At 45.0% G+C, this 16,282-nt stretch overlaps 2 protein-coding genes across 4 annotated transcripts in view; one reads left to right on the top strand and one right to left on the bottom strand.

Moving 5' to 3' along the window:
• The window catches only part of OSTM1 (osteoclastogenesis associated transmembrane protein 1), a 79,538-nt gene extending 76,399 nt beyond the window's left edge, over positions 1 to 3,139 (bottom strand). The window contains exon 1 of one of the 2 annotated variants that reach the window (XM_033937018.1): positions 2,808 to 3,139. In XM_033937018.1, the coding sequence (XP_033792909.1) occupies positions 2,808 to 3,053 (246 nt within the window). In that variant the 5' untranslated portion in view covers positions 3,054 to 3,139. The remainder of the gene's footprint in view (positions 1 to 2,807) is intronic. The other variant, XM_033937019.1, reaches the window with a different exon arrangement.
• A 62-nt stretch (positions 3,140 to 3,201) lies between these two features.
• Positions 3,202 to 16,282, top strand: part of NR2E1 (nuclear receptor subfamily 2 group E member 1) — a 232,023-nt gene continuing 218,942 nt past the window's right edge. For both annotated transcript variants that reach the window (XM_033937016.1, XM_033937017.1), the window contains exon 1: positions 3,202 to 3,318. The gene's annotated coding sequence lies outside the window, so the exon portion shown is untranslated. The remainder of the gene's footprint in view (positions 3,319 to 16,282) is intronic.

Below are 16,282 nucleotides of genomic sequence, written 5' to 3'. Positions count from 1 at the left end.
TGACAGGGCAGGACACTTGAATATGAAGCCGCCTGACATATTCGAGTCAACCATTTTTCCTCCTTTTTGGGAGTAAAAAGGGGTCTCGACTTATATTCGTATCGACGTATATTCGAGTATATACTGTATAGTATATAGACCGCTTTCTCTCATGCCTCCCTTATTTCAGTTACTACTGCCAACAAATCCCCAAAACAGAACAAAATGTTCTTCAAGAATCACTTTTTCCTTGCAATTAATTCCTTTAGTTTATGGAGACAAATGATCATAAGACAAATGACAAATAGCAAATAAAGACAATGGAGTGAGTTGAAAAAGAGGAAGCCCATTTCACACATGCACTTAATCCACTTCTGCTTTTTTAGCTCTGCAGAAAAAAAGTAGCACAAGGAAGGGTGAACATGTATAACACATAACATAAGCCATGCCTCTGCTGGGTCAGACCTGAGGTCCATCATGCCCAGCAGTCCGCTCACGCAGCGGCCCATCAGGTCCAGACCTGTTACGTAACCCTCTATACATGTAACAGAATTGAAATTTTATGAGGTAGAGTGTAGAGAATGACATGGGGACAAATTTTTCCCTGTCCCACGGGAACTCATTTCCCTGCCCTGTCCCAATTCCTGCAAGCTTCATCCTCATCTGTACAAGACAAGGACTTTAAAATCATACATGTTTGAGGCTTGTGTGGTTAATGCAGAGCTTGCAGGAATGGGGCAGGGACAGTGACAAAATTCACGGGGATGGGGTGGGAAAATTGAATTCCTGAGGGGGTGGAGAAAGATTTGTCCCCGTGTCATTCTTTAGTAGAGTGTATAGTTCTGAGGCCAGGCTGTGAGGAAAGAGGAAGAAAAAAAAAAAAAAAATCAGACTCCATATACCTTTTCTCAGAAGGGAAGTTATCAATGTGGGCTAAAATAGCACAAGTCCTATTTTATGCAAGGACAACTAGTCATTAATAACTGGAGTTAATAGTAAAATAACATGTCTTACTGGTAGCCCATATTGATACCGTCTCCCTTATCTCAAGCTGTTGTACCATAGGCTCAAATTTATGTAATGAAACCTAATTAATAATAACTTGGATTAACAATAAACATTGTCTTGACAGTAGCCCACATTGATAACTCCGCCTCTCCTCCTCTCAGTGAACTGTCAGGATACTCTGCAGTAAAACAAGGGATAAAGATTAGCCAACACTAAAAAAAAAATCACTGTCATCACACCTCCATTCATGTCATTAATTGCCATACGTTTTACTCCTGTTGCCAGTGTATTGCAAGAGAGTTCAAATAAAAGGGGACAAGAAATAGAATTACAACTAGCAAAAGTAGAGCATCAGAACAGAAGCAATCACCCATACCTCCCCTCCCAAAACAGGCCTTCCTGCAGTGCTAACCTCTTGGGATTGCTGAGGGAGGGAGGTGGAGCAGTGCCATCTCATGAGGGTGACAGGTCAAAATCGCGCGCAGACAACTCAGCGCAATGACAGTGGCGCTCACAGACAATTGAGCTAAAAACAATTGCGTGCAACTATATCTCCGCGCGAGACAATTTAGCGCATTCAGCGCGCCCCCTAGATGGCGCTTGGCGAACGAAGGACACACGCACATACAGCACGTTCACACGTGATAACGTCAACGCGTTTTCAGTACGATTCCCTTGACTCTTTGTGTTTCCAATATAAGTCACGTGAATGCATTTTCGTTACTATGCATTATCTTGCGCGCAATTGTCTATGAACCTCTCATGAAGGGTTGAAGGAGCAGCTCTGCCATATGGGGGGAAGGTGGGAGCTATGGGGAGGAGAGCAGTGCTATCACATAGGGAGTGATGGGAGCTGGGGAGGGCAAGACAGCATTGCATGAGGGATGGTAGGATCTGGGGGAGGAGATGGGGAGCAGCAGCACTGAAAAATGAGGGGGGATTGGTGTTACATGATAAGGGAAGGAGAGCAGCACTTTGAGGATTGTGGGACATATGGGAGGGAGGGTAGCAGTAGAAAAAGATGAGGACTGATGGGAGCAGGAAGGGAGGAAGACTTAGGAAACTGCAAGTTGAGGTAGGAGAGCAGCACTTTGAGGAGTGGGGGACATGTGGGAGGGAGGGTAGCAGTAGAAAAAGATGAGGACTGATGGGAGCAGGAAGGGAGGAAGACTTAGGAAACTGCAAGTTGAGGTAGGAGAGCAGCACTTTGAGGAGTGGGGGACATGTGGGAGGGAGGGTAGCAGTAGAAAAAGATGAGGACTGATGGGAGCAGGAAGGGAGGAAGACTTAGGAAACTGCAAGTTGAGGTAGGAGAGCAGCACTTTGAGGAGTGGGGGACATGTGGGAGGGAGGGTAGCAGTAGAAAAAGATGAGGACTGATGGGAGCAGGAAGGGAGGAAGACTTAGGAAACTGCAAGTTGAGGTAGGAGAGCAGCACTTTGAGGAGTGGGGGACATGTGGGAGGGAGGGTAGCAGTAGAAAAAGATGAGGACTGATGGGAGCAGGAAGGGAGGAAGACTTAGGAAACTGCAAGTTGAGGTAGGAGAGCAGCACTTTGAGGAGTGGGGGAGCTGAAGTGGGGGGGGGAGAGTAGCAACGCAGAAAGATGATGAAATAGCTAAGAAGAAAAAAATTAAAAAAAATTTAAATTGCATCAGGTTGGGCAGACTAGATGGACCATTCGGGTCTTTATCTGCCGTCATCAACTATGTTACTATGACTGATGGGAGGAAGACAGAAGTGCCAGTTGAGGGAGAGGAGCAGCGCGGCCAGATGAGGGGTGGGGTGGGGTGGGGGAGGGGAGCGGCCGGCTCTCTCACCTGTGGCGCCGACGAGACGTTGTAGAGGAGGCGGTTGAGCTCCTGGAACTGGGTCCGGCAGTCCCGGCAGAGATGGAGCGGCCGAGCGAAGCGCACCAGACACCGGCTCAGCGCCGCGCTGCCGTTCGCCACCTCGTCCAGCCGCTGCCGACAGGCGGGGTCCAGCTCCGGCGGCTCGCTCCAGTCGTCGCTCGCGCACAGCAGCGGGAGGAGCGCCGCCACCACCAGCGGGAGCAGCGCCGCCATCACCGCTTCCGGACACTGCGGGAGCCGCCGCGCCTGCGCATCACCCTGGCACGCGGAGGCGAGCGGCAGTTGATTGCAGAGCGCGCGCGCGCGGCCAGCTTTTCAGCCCTTCTCGAGGGGGCGGGGCAGGAGCGCGCGGCGGCCGTATGCTCTACGCCGGAGCCGCCGGCTGTTACTGCGCTACGTCAAACCACAGACGAAGCGGTCCCTGCTCGGAAGAGCTTACAGTCTATTCAAGAAGCGGCATCGATCCACTGGAGCTCAGGTGGGGGATGACACAGTTCAGAAAGTCAATGAGGGCCGATAACAGACCTGAACGCTGTGACCGCCCAAGCCCCCTCCCACCCCGTCATTTGGGGGACGCTTAATAATAACTTTATTTTTTATATCTCAATACCACAAACGGTTTACAAGGGAAGAGACTGTATATGGACAGCGACATTACTGCGAACTTTCGAAGTTACATTGGCTTCTTAAGTTTAGTCAGGTTGATCTGGAAGTGTTTTGGAAGTACATCCGGTTGAGGTGGGGGTCAGAGAAATTTGTCAAAGAGAGAAGTTTTGAGTGACTTCCTAAAAGCACAGTTACTTATCCAGGGACAGCAGGCAGCTATTCTCACATGTGGGTGACGTCATCGACAGAGCCCGGATGCAGACGCCTCACAAGCAGACTTGCTTGAAGAAACTAGAAGTTTTGAGTCAACCGCACCGTGCTTGCGCGAGTGCCTTCCTGCCCAGCACAGGGCGCGTCTCCTCAGTTGTCAGTTTTCCGCGGAGCCAAGAAGTCCGTCTTTGACTCTCTGCGTTTAACTTCGTTACTTCGTGCCTTCTCTACACCGCGGTTTGTGTTATTTTCTTCACGAATCGCTGTTTTTTTCTTTCTTTAAAAAAATTTTTTTTTACTTTCTTCCGTTCGGCTGCCGGGGCAAACCACTTGGCCGCAGCCCAGGGGCTTCAATTTTGTGGCGGCTGTTTTTCCTCCTATGTCCCGGCCAGCAACAGGCTTCAAGAAGTGTAGCCAGTGCCAGCGTGCGATTTCTCTCACGGACCCACACCGTTGGCACCTCAAGTACCTTGGGCTGGATCATCAACTGAAGTCGTGCGAGCGCTGTGCTGCTCTTCAACCTTGAGCCCTTAAACGTCGTCTTTTGGTGGAGAAGCTCTTCGGGATGGATTTTTCCTCCGATCCCTCGACTTCAAAAGCGACCTTGGCCTCACCTTCGACCGAGATTCCTCCTGCTTCTACTGCTTCCACCTTGACCCTCATCAGACCGTCATCATTTGCAGGGGCTCTCTCCTCGACAACGTCTGCTGTATCTTCCTCTGTATCCTCAGGTCAGATAGCTCAGCAGAAAGTTCCAGCGGTGGTGCTTAAGGTGCCTAAGACTTCCAAGTCGAAGCACATTTACACTGCCTCGGTGGAACCTCCAGCCAAAGCAGGTGGTCCGGTTTCAGATGCGGATCCATCCTTGCCGGCTTCTTTCCAGACCATGTTGGAGAAGCAATTCATTCAGTTCCTTACTAATATGGGACCGAAGCTTCTTCCTCTCATCCAGCCTAGGCATTCTGCAGACTCCCGCGAGGTCGAGCCGCTTCGTTTACCTCAGTCTGAGCTTGCACACTCTTTGCAGGGAGCAGAGTCTCTGCGAGTGTCTGGTCTGGCATCTAAGCACGTAAAGCAAGGAGCAGAATTTTTGCAAGTGCCTCGGAAGGAATCCTCACACTCTATACAAGGAGCAGAGTCTTTGGGAGTGCATCGAGGTTTCTCCACCAAGCCTCTGGAGCTTCGATCTACAGCCTCCAGTCCTATCCATTCCTTGGTGGCATCGGCTGCTTCTTTCTCTGAGGCGAAGTCTCCTCGATCTTCGAGATCTGCTTCCAAGCACCGTTCTCACCGACGATCGAGGCCTTCAACGAGGCATCCTTCCAGGCATAGTTCTTCTAAAGAACGTCCCTCTTCAACTAAGCCTCAATCTACTCCTTCTTCAACTAGACCGCCGATTCCTCGATCGAGGTCTCCACTTCCACACCTTGAGAATGCAGCGGTTTTGATTGCTTCGTCCAAGTCTCCATATTCTTTTGATGCCTTTTTTCCTGCCGAAGCTTCATCTTTGACCCAGGCTGCCTCGACAACCTCGAGTCCTTCTCGAGGCAAAGCATTGGCGGTCAGCTATCTTTTTCATCTTTTCTTCATCAGATGGCTGTTGACTTGGATCTTCAATTAGATGCCAGTTCCAAATACTCTAAGGAGTATCTCGAAGTCATGCATCTATCTCAACCTCCGGCGGAGTCACTTAAGCTTCCTCTTCACAAGCTTTTGTCTCAGACTTTTGCCAGATGCCTGGAGATCCCTTATACCATTCCAGCTGTTCCAGGCAAATTGGACTCTAGGTATAAATCTCCATCGCAAAGGGTTTGACAACTCATAGTTATCTCATCAATCCTTAAAGGTTTATGCCACCGTTCCTACTGGAAGGGAAGGGAAAACTATGGACAAATTCGGACGTCGCATCTATCAAAATTCTATGATGTCCTCTAAAGTCCTTAATTATAATTTTCAATGTATTACTTATTTCTCTATTACCAAAGTTCTTGACTTATTTGGATACTCAAAAGCACTTTGAATTCCAAGAAGTCCTGGCTTCTTTATCTCAACTCAGATTACATCTCCTAGTCCTCTTATGATGCCTTCGAGTTGTCTGCCCGAGCAGCTGCTTGCTCTATAGCTATGCGTCGTCTTGCCTGGCTTCGTACCATTGACATGGACCCTAATCTTCAAGACTGCTTGGCTAATATCCCTTGTGAAGGCAATGACCTCTTCGATTAATCCATCGAGGCAGCCACCAAGAAATTGTCTGACCATGAAAAATCCTTTACTTCTATTGTCAGACCCAAGCCTAAGCCAGCTCCTGCCAAACCTGCACGCCCTGCTCCTATCTATCAGTGGTGTTTTACTCCGAGGACGGCACCTTATAATCGCCCTCCTCTAAAGAAACAGCAGCCTCAGAAGCAACAAAAACCTCAACCTTCTGCTGCACCTAAGGCTACTCAGCCTTTTTGACTGTTTAAAACAGAGCATAACCTCCACCGTTCTGACTTTGTCTTTTTTCCCCCTATAGGAGGTCGTCTCCATCATTTTTATCATCGATGGACGACAATTACATCTGACCTCTGGGTACTTCCCGTCATCAGAGAAGGATACTATCTTCATTTCTCTCAGATTCCACCAGAGCTTCCTTGAATTACAAGGGACCGATGACGATTAGGGGTGCCAGTGCTCTGCATGATCTAAAAGTTTAGTGGCATGCAGACGGTACCACTGAGGTCCGTGAGAAAGAAATAGAACATATATTGAAAACTAATTTGGACTTTCCAGCTGATGTTTTGATAAGGCTTTATTTGGTGGAGGTCTGAAGATTGACTATAGCCATTACTGGTTTTTTGGTAGTGGTAGCAGCAGCTCTAAGGAATCATGGTCTTCAGGTATTTCCCTACCTCGACGACTGGCTCATCAAAAATTCCACATCTCAAGGGGTTATTGTAGCGACCCAACGGACTACCTGGTTCCTACAAAGTTTGGGATTCGAAATCAACTTTCCCAAATCTCAACTTCAGCCCTCACAGACACTACAATTGGAGCTGTTCTGAACACTATCCAACTCAGAGCATTCCTTCCACAACAACGAATGGAATCTCTTCTTCAACTCTGTCATACAGTGTCTTCCTGCTCTTCCATCTCAGCGAGACACATGATGGTACTTCTGGGTCACATGGCCTCCACAGTACAAGTGACTCCTTTTGCCAGACTTCACCTCAGAATTCCTCAGTGGACCCTGGCATCTCAATGGACGAAGGTTTGCGATCCACTTTCTCGACACATAACAGTCACTCCTTCATTGAAGCAGTCTCTCTGTTGGTGGATGCTCTCTTCCAATCTTTCCAGAGGCTTGCTTTTCCACCCCATCAGAAGGTCCTCACGACAGACTCTTCGACCTACGCTTGGGACGCTCATCTCGATAATCTCCGTACTCAAGGCCTCTGGACCAGTACGGATCATCAGTGTCATATCAATCTGTTGAAACTCAGAGCAATCCTCAAAGCTCTCAATGCTTTTCAATATCTGCTTCATGGCCAAGTAGTCCTCATTCAGATGGACAACCAAGTCGCCATGTATTATGTCAACAAACAGGGAGGGACGGGGTCTGCCTCCCTTTGTCAAGAAGCTCTGAAGGCTGGGACTGGGCAATCCGCCATAACACCTTCCTCAAAGCTGTCTACATTCAAGGGGCGAAGAATTGCTTGGCGGACAACTTGAGTCGTCTACTGCAGCCTCACGAATGGACACTCCATTCCTCCCTTATTCATCACATTTTTTCACAGTGGGGAGCGCCTCAGATAGACCTTTTTGCAGCTCCCCACAACTACAAACTGCCTCAATTCTGTTTCAGGATATACTCTCCTCATCGCCTTGAGGCAGATGCTTTTCTTCTGGAATGGATGAATCTCTTCCTCTCTGCATTCCCTCCATTCCCTCTCATTCTCAAGACTCTGGTCAAGTTGAAGAGTGATCATGCCACCATGATTCTAATTGCTCCTCGGTGGCCGAGACAACCTTGGTACTCCCTTCTACTTCAACTCAGCAGCAGGGAGCCTTACCTTCTACCAGTTATTCCTTCTCTGCTTACACAGAGTCAAGGATCTCTGCTTCATCCCAACCTGCAGTCTCTACACCTGACAGCTTGGTACCTCTCAACTTAACCCCTCTTCAGTTTTCTCAATCTGTAAGAGATGTTTTAGAAGCTTCTAGGAAGCCTACCACTAGACAGTGCTATTACCAAAAGTGGACTCAATTTTCTACGTGGTGTTTTTCTCTTCATAAGGAGCCTCAACATTCCTCCTTATCTTCTGTTTTGGACTACTTTTTGCACTTATCCAATTCTGGCCTCAAGTCTACATCTATCTGAGTCCATCTCAGTGCAATTGCGGCTTTCCATCAGCCTATTGAAGGAAAACCCCTCTCTGCTCACCCGGTGGTTTCCAGATTTATGAAAGGACTTTTCAATGTCAAACCTCCACTCAAACCGCCTCCTGTGGTTTGGGACCTCAATGTTGTCCTTACTCTACTGATGAAGCCTCCATTTGAACCAATTGATAAGGCTCATCTGAAATATCTCACTTGGAAAGTGGTGTTTCTCATAGCCCTCACGAGTCAGTGAGCTTCAAGCTTTAGTTACTGACCCACCATTCACAGTGTTCCATCATGACAAGGTGGTTCTTCGTACTCATCCTAAATTCCTCCCTAAAGTGGTTTCGGAATTTCATCTCAACCAATCCATTGTTCTCCCAGTGTTTTTTCTGAAGCCTCATTCTCATCCTGAAGAAGTTGCTCTTCATACTCTGGACTGTAAACATGCTTTGGCCTTCTATTTGGAACGCACCAAACCACACAACTGCTCCTCAACTTTTTGTCTCCTTCGATCCAAACAAGTTGGGACATCCTATTTCTAAGCGTACCATCTCCAACTGGATGGTGGCTTGTATCTCATTCTGCTTTGCCCAGGCTGGATTATCCCTTCACAGTAAAGTCACAGCCCATAAAGTCAGAGCCATAGCAGCTTCAGTAGCTTTCCTCAGATCTACACCTATTGAAATTTGTAAGGCTGCTACTTGGTCCTCGGTTCATACTTTCACTTCTCACTATTGTCTGGATACTTTCTCCAGACGGGATGGACAGTTTGGCCAAACTGTATTACAAAATTTATTCTCCTAAATTGCCAACACTCCCACCATCCCATTCTGGTTAGCTTGGAGGTCACCCATATGTGAGAATACCTGCCTGCTTGTCCTGGGATAAAGCACAGTTACTTACCATAACAGGTGTTATCCAGGGACAGCAGGCAGCTATTCTCACAACCCTCCCACCTCTCCTGGTTGGCTTCTCTGCTAGCTATCTGAACTGAGGAGACGCGCCCTGCACTGGGCGGGAAGGCACTCGCACATGCGTGGTGCGGGTGGCTCAAAACATCGAGTTTCTTCAAGCAAGTCTGCATGTGAGGCATCCGGGCTCCATCGGTGACGTCACCCATATGTGAGAATAGCTGCCTGCTGTCCCTGGATAACACCTGTTACGATAAGTAATTGTGCTTTACTTCACACCTGGACTGTACTCTCATGCCTCATCTTACTCCCACTGACTGTTCAAATTCAGCCTCTAGTTTTGAAACCATTCCACTACCTTTTCCAAGTTTATTCAGGTTCCATAGCTCTTCCTTTCCTTTCCTCATTAGAGAGAGAATCCAGACACCAGCTGATTTTCAAAGCATTTAAGTGGACTGGAGAGGCCCCGGCCTGCTTAAAATTGCTCCTGGATGCTCATCCCCCAATAGTCAGCCACACCTAACTGGCAGTGCCACTGAATATCAGCTCTGACTACTACTACTACTATCAGCTCTGACTACTACTGAAAGGGCAGATAGTAGTGCTATAGAGGCAGTATTTGGTTATGTGGGTGCTAGCAACATTCAGTTACGAGACCTGCACAGCCAATCTGGCCAACTATCTTCCCATGCCAGGCTGTGACACTGCTGACCAGTATGTGTCAATGACATCTACCCTACCAGCCTGTCTTCAGATTTTTTTATTATGAACATGACATAATCGTAGAGGAAACATGAGTCGCCATTCCAACCATAACCAGTCTGGGGTATTATCTATGAGTTCTGGGAGGACCCAGTACATACCCTGGTGCAAAATATAGGCTCGATGATACCTATAAAAATTTGGAAAATTTACCCCACCCTCTAATTGATTTTTGTAAAGATACTAGAGCAATTCCAGGAGTTTTACCTAGCCAAACAAATTTGGTAAGAATACTGTTTAACTTTTTATAAAAGGACCCTCTAAAAAAACTGGTATCATACTCATTTGATAACAAACCACAAGCAATATCATCATCTTAATTGTTTGAACTCTCCCCCACCAAGAAAGATGTAAAGGGTTCCATTGCTCGCACATTTCTGTTACCTTCAGCAACAAAGATTTTTTATTAAAAAATAAGAAAATTCTTTCATTGTGTCTTCCAGCATATTTTTAATCCAAATTCCTAAATATTTTAATCCATCTTCCTTCCATATAAAAGAAAATGAATCAAACAAACCTTTTGTGCAATGCACATTTAGTGGAAGAGCTTCTGATTTACTCCAATTTATTTTATAACCTGAGAATTTTTCAAATTTTTCAATCAATTCAAGTAAGCATGGAATGGTCTTTTCAGGATTTCTCAAATGAAGCAATATATCATCTGTGTATGCAGAGACCTTATATCCCCGATCTGAATAAGGAATACCCTGTATTTCATTTACTTGTTGGATAGCTAATGACAAGGGTTCTAATACAATATCAAACAACAAAGGAGACAGGGTACAGCCTTGTCTAACTCCCCTCTGCAAACTAAAACATTCAGAAAAATTATTATTTATATATAATCTAACTGCAGGGGCGCTATACAATGTTTGAATCATTCGTATAAATCCTGACTCCATTCCAAACCATTCCATAGACATGAAGGTCCATTCCACCCAATCAAAGGCCTTTTCTGCATCCAAGGACACAGAAAAAGCCGGATCATTCATGGCTTTTGTTAAGTTCAACATATGAAGAGCCAATCTGGTGTTAGATCAGGGATCTCAAAGTCCCTCCTTGAGGGCCACAATCCAGTCGGGTTTTCAGGATTTCCCCAATGAATATGCATTGAAAGCAGTGCATACACATAGATCTCATGTATATTCATTGGGGAAATCCTGAAAACCCGACTGGATTGCGGCCCTCAAGGAGGGACTTTGAGACCCCTGTGTTAGATGAATGTCTCTTAGCAACAAACCCAGTTTGGTGCATATCATTAATGAAAGGGAGAGCCTTGGCTAAGCGTAAAACTAATTTTTTAGCTAAAAGTTTTTCATCTACGTAGGCCTGTTGTTTGAAACCATACAACAAATCACATTTAATTGTAAGAACTGGTATAGACTCAATTATTGCTTCTGGTGGAATTCATTATGTCACATCTATAAAATGGAAAGAGCAATTGCTATACAAAGAGGGAACTATAATAATTTTAATAAAATCTGGGGGCCATGACAAGATATTGTAATTAATAAATACCATTTTTCCATTATAAATGCAATAAGAAGGAAGGGATGGGGAGGGATTTTATAATTTTATTAAATATTTAGATCAATAATAAAGAATATTGTATATGAGCTTTGTGAACACATAGGTTATAGTTGGATTGGGAAGGAATGGGTTAAAAATTTTAATGTTTTAATGTTGAATATGATAGAGATTCAAGTTTTGTATTCAATTCAATTTAACAGTTATCCATTGTTACACTTGTTGTAAGATGTAAAATGAATAAAGATTTTTTTAAAAAAAGGATTTTTTTTATTATGTTATGCTGAAGAACATAGGCATTTCCAAATGCATTTTCTTCATCCACTGAAAAATGCTTTCTCCTTCAAGCACGTGGACAAATGCAAAGTGATGCACATTGGGAAGAATAACCTGAATCACAGTTACCAGATGGTAGGGTTCACTTTGGGGGTTAGTGCCCAAGAAAAGGATCTGGGTAGCATTGTAGACAATACGATGAAACCTTCTGCCCAATGTGCGGTGGCAGCCAAAAAAGCAAACAGGATGCTGGGAATTATTAAAAAAGGGATGGTTAACAAGACTAAGAATGTCATAATGCCCCTGTATCACTCCATGGTGCGACCTCATTTGGAGCATTGCATTCAATTCTGGTCTTATCTCAAGAAAGATATAGTGGCATTAGAAAAGGTTCAAAGAAGAGCGACCAAGATGGTAAAGGGGATGGAACTCCTCTCGTATGAGGAAAGACTAAAATGGTTAGGGCTCTTCAGCTTGGAAAAGAGACAGCTGAGGGGAGATATGATTGAAGTCTACAAAATCCTGAGTGGAGTAGAATGGGTACAAGTGGATCGATTTTTCACTCCGTCAAAAATTACAAAGACTAGGGGACACTCGAAGTTAACATGGAAATACTTTTAAAACCAATAGGAGGAAATTTTTTTTCCACTCAGAGAATAGTTAAGCTCTGGAATGCGCGTTGCCAGAGAATGTGGTAAGAGCGGATAGCGTAGCCGGTTTTAAGAAAGGTTTGGACAAGTTCTTGGAGGAAAAGTCCATAGTCTGTTATTGAGAAAGACATGGGGGAAGCCACTGCTTGCCCTTTATTGGTAGCATGGAATATTGCTTGCCCTGTATTGGTAGCATGGAATATTGCTACACCTTGGGTTTTGGCCAGGTACTAGTGACCTGGATTGGCTACCATGAGAACGGGCTACTGGGCTTGATGAACCATTGGTCTGACCCAGTAAGGCTATTCTTATGTTCTTATCCACTTTCCTCTTTGTGTCATGAGCTTGGGTAGAGAGTCAAAGAGTAGCAGAAAACCAGCAAGAATGATGAGGAGTGCCGCCCCAGAAGACTTCAGGGGTCATCACTGGGCCTTGCATTTGTAATGTTCCGTAGCGCCCTCAAGCATCAGCTCTGATGTCAGAGAGAAGGTTTGTGGGTCAGCCACATGCAGTTGCTGCCCGTGTCCCTGCAACAAGTGCCGCTGAAGGTAGGAATGAGCAGCCCAACTGGACAGCTCTGAAAGAAGTGAGTGTGACCCTGGTGTGAGCAAGTAGGGAGAGAGGGGACATGATCTGGGAGAAAGGAGAGGAGGAAGGAGCGCGTTTGGACATGGGAGGGCCATGATTTTGGGATACAGGCTGGAAGGTAGGGAGGAGGCATGAACTTGGGACATACATAGAAACATAGAAGATGATGGCAGAAAAGGGCTACAGCCCATCAAGTCTGCCCACTCTGCTTACCCACCCCCTGTCTATGCCCTAATGACCCAATTTCCTTATCTTGACCCTCGTAGGGATCCCACATGGGTATCCCATTTATTCTTAAAGTCTGGCACGCTGTCTGCCTTGATCACCTGCACTGGAAGCTTGTGCAGGTGATCGAGGCAGACAGCGTGCCAGACTTTAAGAAGGTTGGCTTCTCTGCTAGCTACCTGAACTGAGGAGACACGCCCGGAGCATCGGGCGGGAAGGCACTGGCGCATGCGCGGTGCAGGCATCTCGAAACTTCTGAGTTTCTTCAAGCAAGACATGCTTGCAAGATGTCCGTATCGGGGCTCTGTCGGATGACATCACCCACTAGTGAGAATAGCTGCCTGCTGTCCCTGGATAACAACTGTTACGGTAAGTAACATTGCTTTTTGGCCAAGTGGTATATAAAAAGCCCGTTGGCCATCTTTGCCCTCATTCTCTTCTGATTGTGACACTGCGGAGGTTTGCTCTTCCCCTTTATTTTATGCACATCGGCTTGAGTACAATTCCAAGAAGAGATCTACAAAATTTAAAAATAAATACCTAACACACGCAAGTCCCATGATGTTTTTTTTAAAAAATAGTCTCCTAAAACTGACCTAAATACAGGTTCTCAGCTTTCTTTTGATATTAGACTGTAATTTCTCTTTGAAAATCTCTTAAAGGTAGGCAGATAGAAAGGTACCAGTGTACTTTGCCACTAGGTGGATTGCTGAATGTTTCTTTTTTAATCCATTCTCAAGAGAGAAAAAAAAGATGGCTTAACTCTGGAACAATTAATTTGTTGGTTGTTAAGTAGCGCTATGGAAATGATGATTGCTAGTAGTTTCTTAAAAAATTAACAAGTTCACAGATTTCCTTAGATTTAGCACAAAACCCTCAATCTGACAAACTTAAGCCCAGGCTGAGGCAGGTATTCTGAGGTCTGAGGAGAGAATGAGAGCTGCCAAGTTTCCCAGGTGTAGGGAGAAGGCATGTAGCACCTCCCACCCCCCCATGCCATCTCTTTAAATTAGTACTAAAGGTTGTCTGAAATCCAGGGCTGGTCTGAGCCTTTTGCAGAACTGCTGTGAGTAAATGTGCATGTGCCTCCAGAGACACCTAGTCCCAGGCTGCAGATTTGGGGACAGTCCTGATTTTAAACTCACATCCCCAAACAGAGTGGGATTTGTAGTGGTGTGGTCAGAATTCCAGGACTGCCCCAAACCTCCAGCCTGGAACTAAATCTGTGTTTTTTTCTGCGTTTCTTAGTCCTCCAAGGCTCCAGGAGGACTTTTTTCCTGTTTGCCTTTTGATTGAGATCCTCTTTCTCTGCTTACAGTTTGCCATGTGTTGTTCTGGGGGAGTCCATTGGTCCCCTGTTTTTCCAGCAGGGGGCGACTGTGCTTTTTCTTTTCGCCCCCCCCCCCCCCCAAGCTCCAATAAGGCAGCCAGAGCTTTTCTATCAGCTCCGATGTAATCCAGAAGGGCAGACAGCCCGATTCAAAAAGTATGAAAAGCGATTGCTCTCATGTGGCTGGCTGGGCGAGTTGCAGTGTCCCTAGATGACCCTGGATGTCTGAAAATCCAGATCCCTATTTTCCAAAATACCCCCTCCCCAAATCCTCTGACTTTTTCTTAGTAAGGGCAAATTCTCCCTGCCACTTCTGCCACTCAGTCCAAATGACCTCCCCAGGTATCAAGATCATTCTCTCCTCCCCAGCCCCGGGCAGCATCCGGCTCTCCTCAGGCTCTCCCGGCCGACGCTTTGTTATTTGCACAGAAGGAGCTATATTAATTAAAAGAAATCCCTGACTAAAAAGTAATGAGTTGAATAAAAAATTAGCTCGGCTCATTTTCTGATTATGTTAATTGTTCAAAAACCCTTCAATCACGCCGCTGCAGTCAATGGGTCTTTAATGCGAAATTAGGGGGCTCTTGATAAGGCGGCGTCCGGGATAATACTGCTAGTCAGGGCTCCCCCCCCCCAAAGCAAATCAGAGCATCTTCTCCTTTGTTCTCGCTTTCCCTTTTTAACTTCTATCACTCTCTTTTTCTTATTTCCACTATTATTCTTTTTCAAAACAGAATCATATGAAATCTCTTTTTCACTTTCTTCATTCCTGGCCTATCTTTCCTTTTAGTGTTTTGTTTTCTTCTTTTTCGTCAAATCTCGAGCACTATAAAAGTACCCGATTTTTGTAAGCTCTTCCCTCCCCCCCCCCCCAATAAAGCACTTTGGTTTTAAGTCTCTAGCCAGGTGGATCTTGCTCAGACCCTCTCATGTAAAAATGTGCACTTAGATGCCTTTAGTCTGCTTGAGTGCACAAAATAAAGAATTTTATTGGACTATGTTTATTTATTGCATGACTAATTTCCAGGAGCTAAAACTTGATTCCTCTGCTCAAGAAATATATAAAGCTAGTCTAACAAAGTTCACGTCATATCATTTTATTTTTGGGTTTGGGTTTTTTTCATATTCTTTATTCATTTTTCTATCTAACATCAAGAACACAATATTACATCATTAAAACCCTGTGAACATCTCTTGTATTTCTTTTAACATTTTCTTAAAAACACATTTATACCCTCCCCTCCCCCCTCCCCCAAACATTTCGATCAAAAATTTCATAGAAATATTATCATTCTGCGCAGAGCATCTGAGCAAAGGAGTGCGGCTCCTGAAAACTAGCGAAGAAATATGCTACATTAGTTGGATAAAAAGGTTCACTGTTCTTTTTCCTTTTTATATGTTAACATTCTTTGCTTAGGAAATCAGATTTGTCTTGGGGGGGGAGGTAGGGATAAGGGCAATTTGGATTTTAATGCAGTTGATTGTCTTCTGGAATGAACTATTTTCCAATCGTGGGTTTAAATCTATTGTTTTAACCGTGGTGCAGAAGACTGCCGAATCCATTTCTTGTATTTTTAAATAGAAATATGTAAATTGAAAGATGCAATGAAAGGAGGGGAAACTATGGTATTTCTCCATGACTTTTATAACATAATAATAATAAAAAAGCTTTACCTTTTCGCTTAGGTCAGGTAACAGGTTACCTTTTCTGTGTCTTTAAAATGCAAACCTGAGAAGCTTTATAACCTTGCAAAAGTGAAGAGTGAGGGAGACAGACCAGAAAAGATGGGAAACAGTGCTATTAATTGTGAAACTGCTGTATCCTCTGTCTCTTTTTTTTTGTTGTTATAGAAAGATTATCTGCAGGAAAAAAATTTGTTTCTGTTTTTTTCTGTCCACCATACAGATTCCTGCAGGGCCTATATATATATATATATATATATATATATATAATAATTCCATTATGCTGCATGGCAAAGGTGAAATTGCAGAGGT

Source organism: Geotrypetes seraphini, chromosome 3 (assembly GCF_902459505.1).
Source record: "Geotrypetes seraphini chromosome 3, aGeoSer1.1, whole genome shotgun sequence".
Taxonomy (NCBI): Eukaryota; Metazoa; Chordata; class Amphibia; order Gymnophiona; family Dermophiidae; genus Geotrypetes; species Geotrypetes seraphini.
Note: the sequence above shows the minus strand (reverse complement) of the source record. Positions and strands in the feature narration are given on the sequence as shown.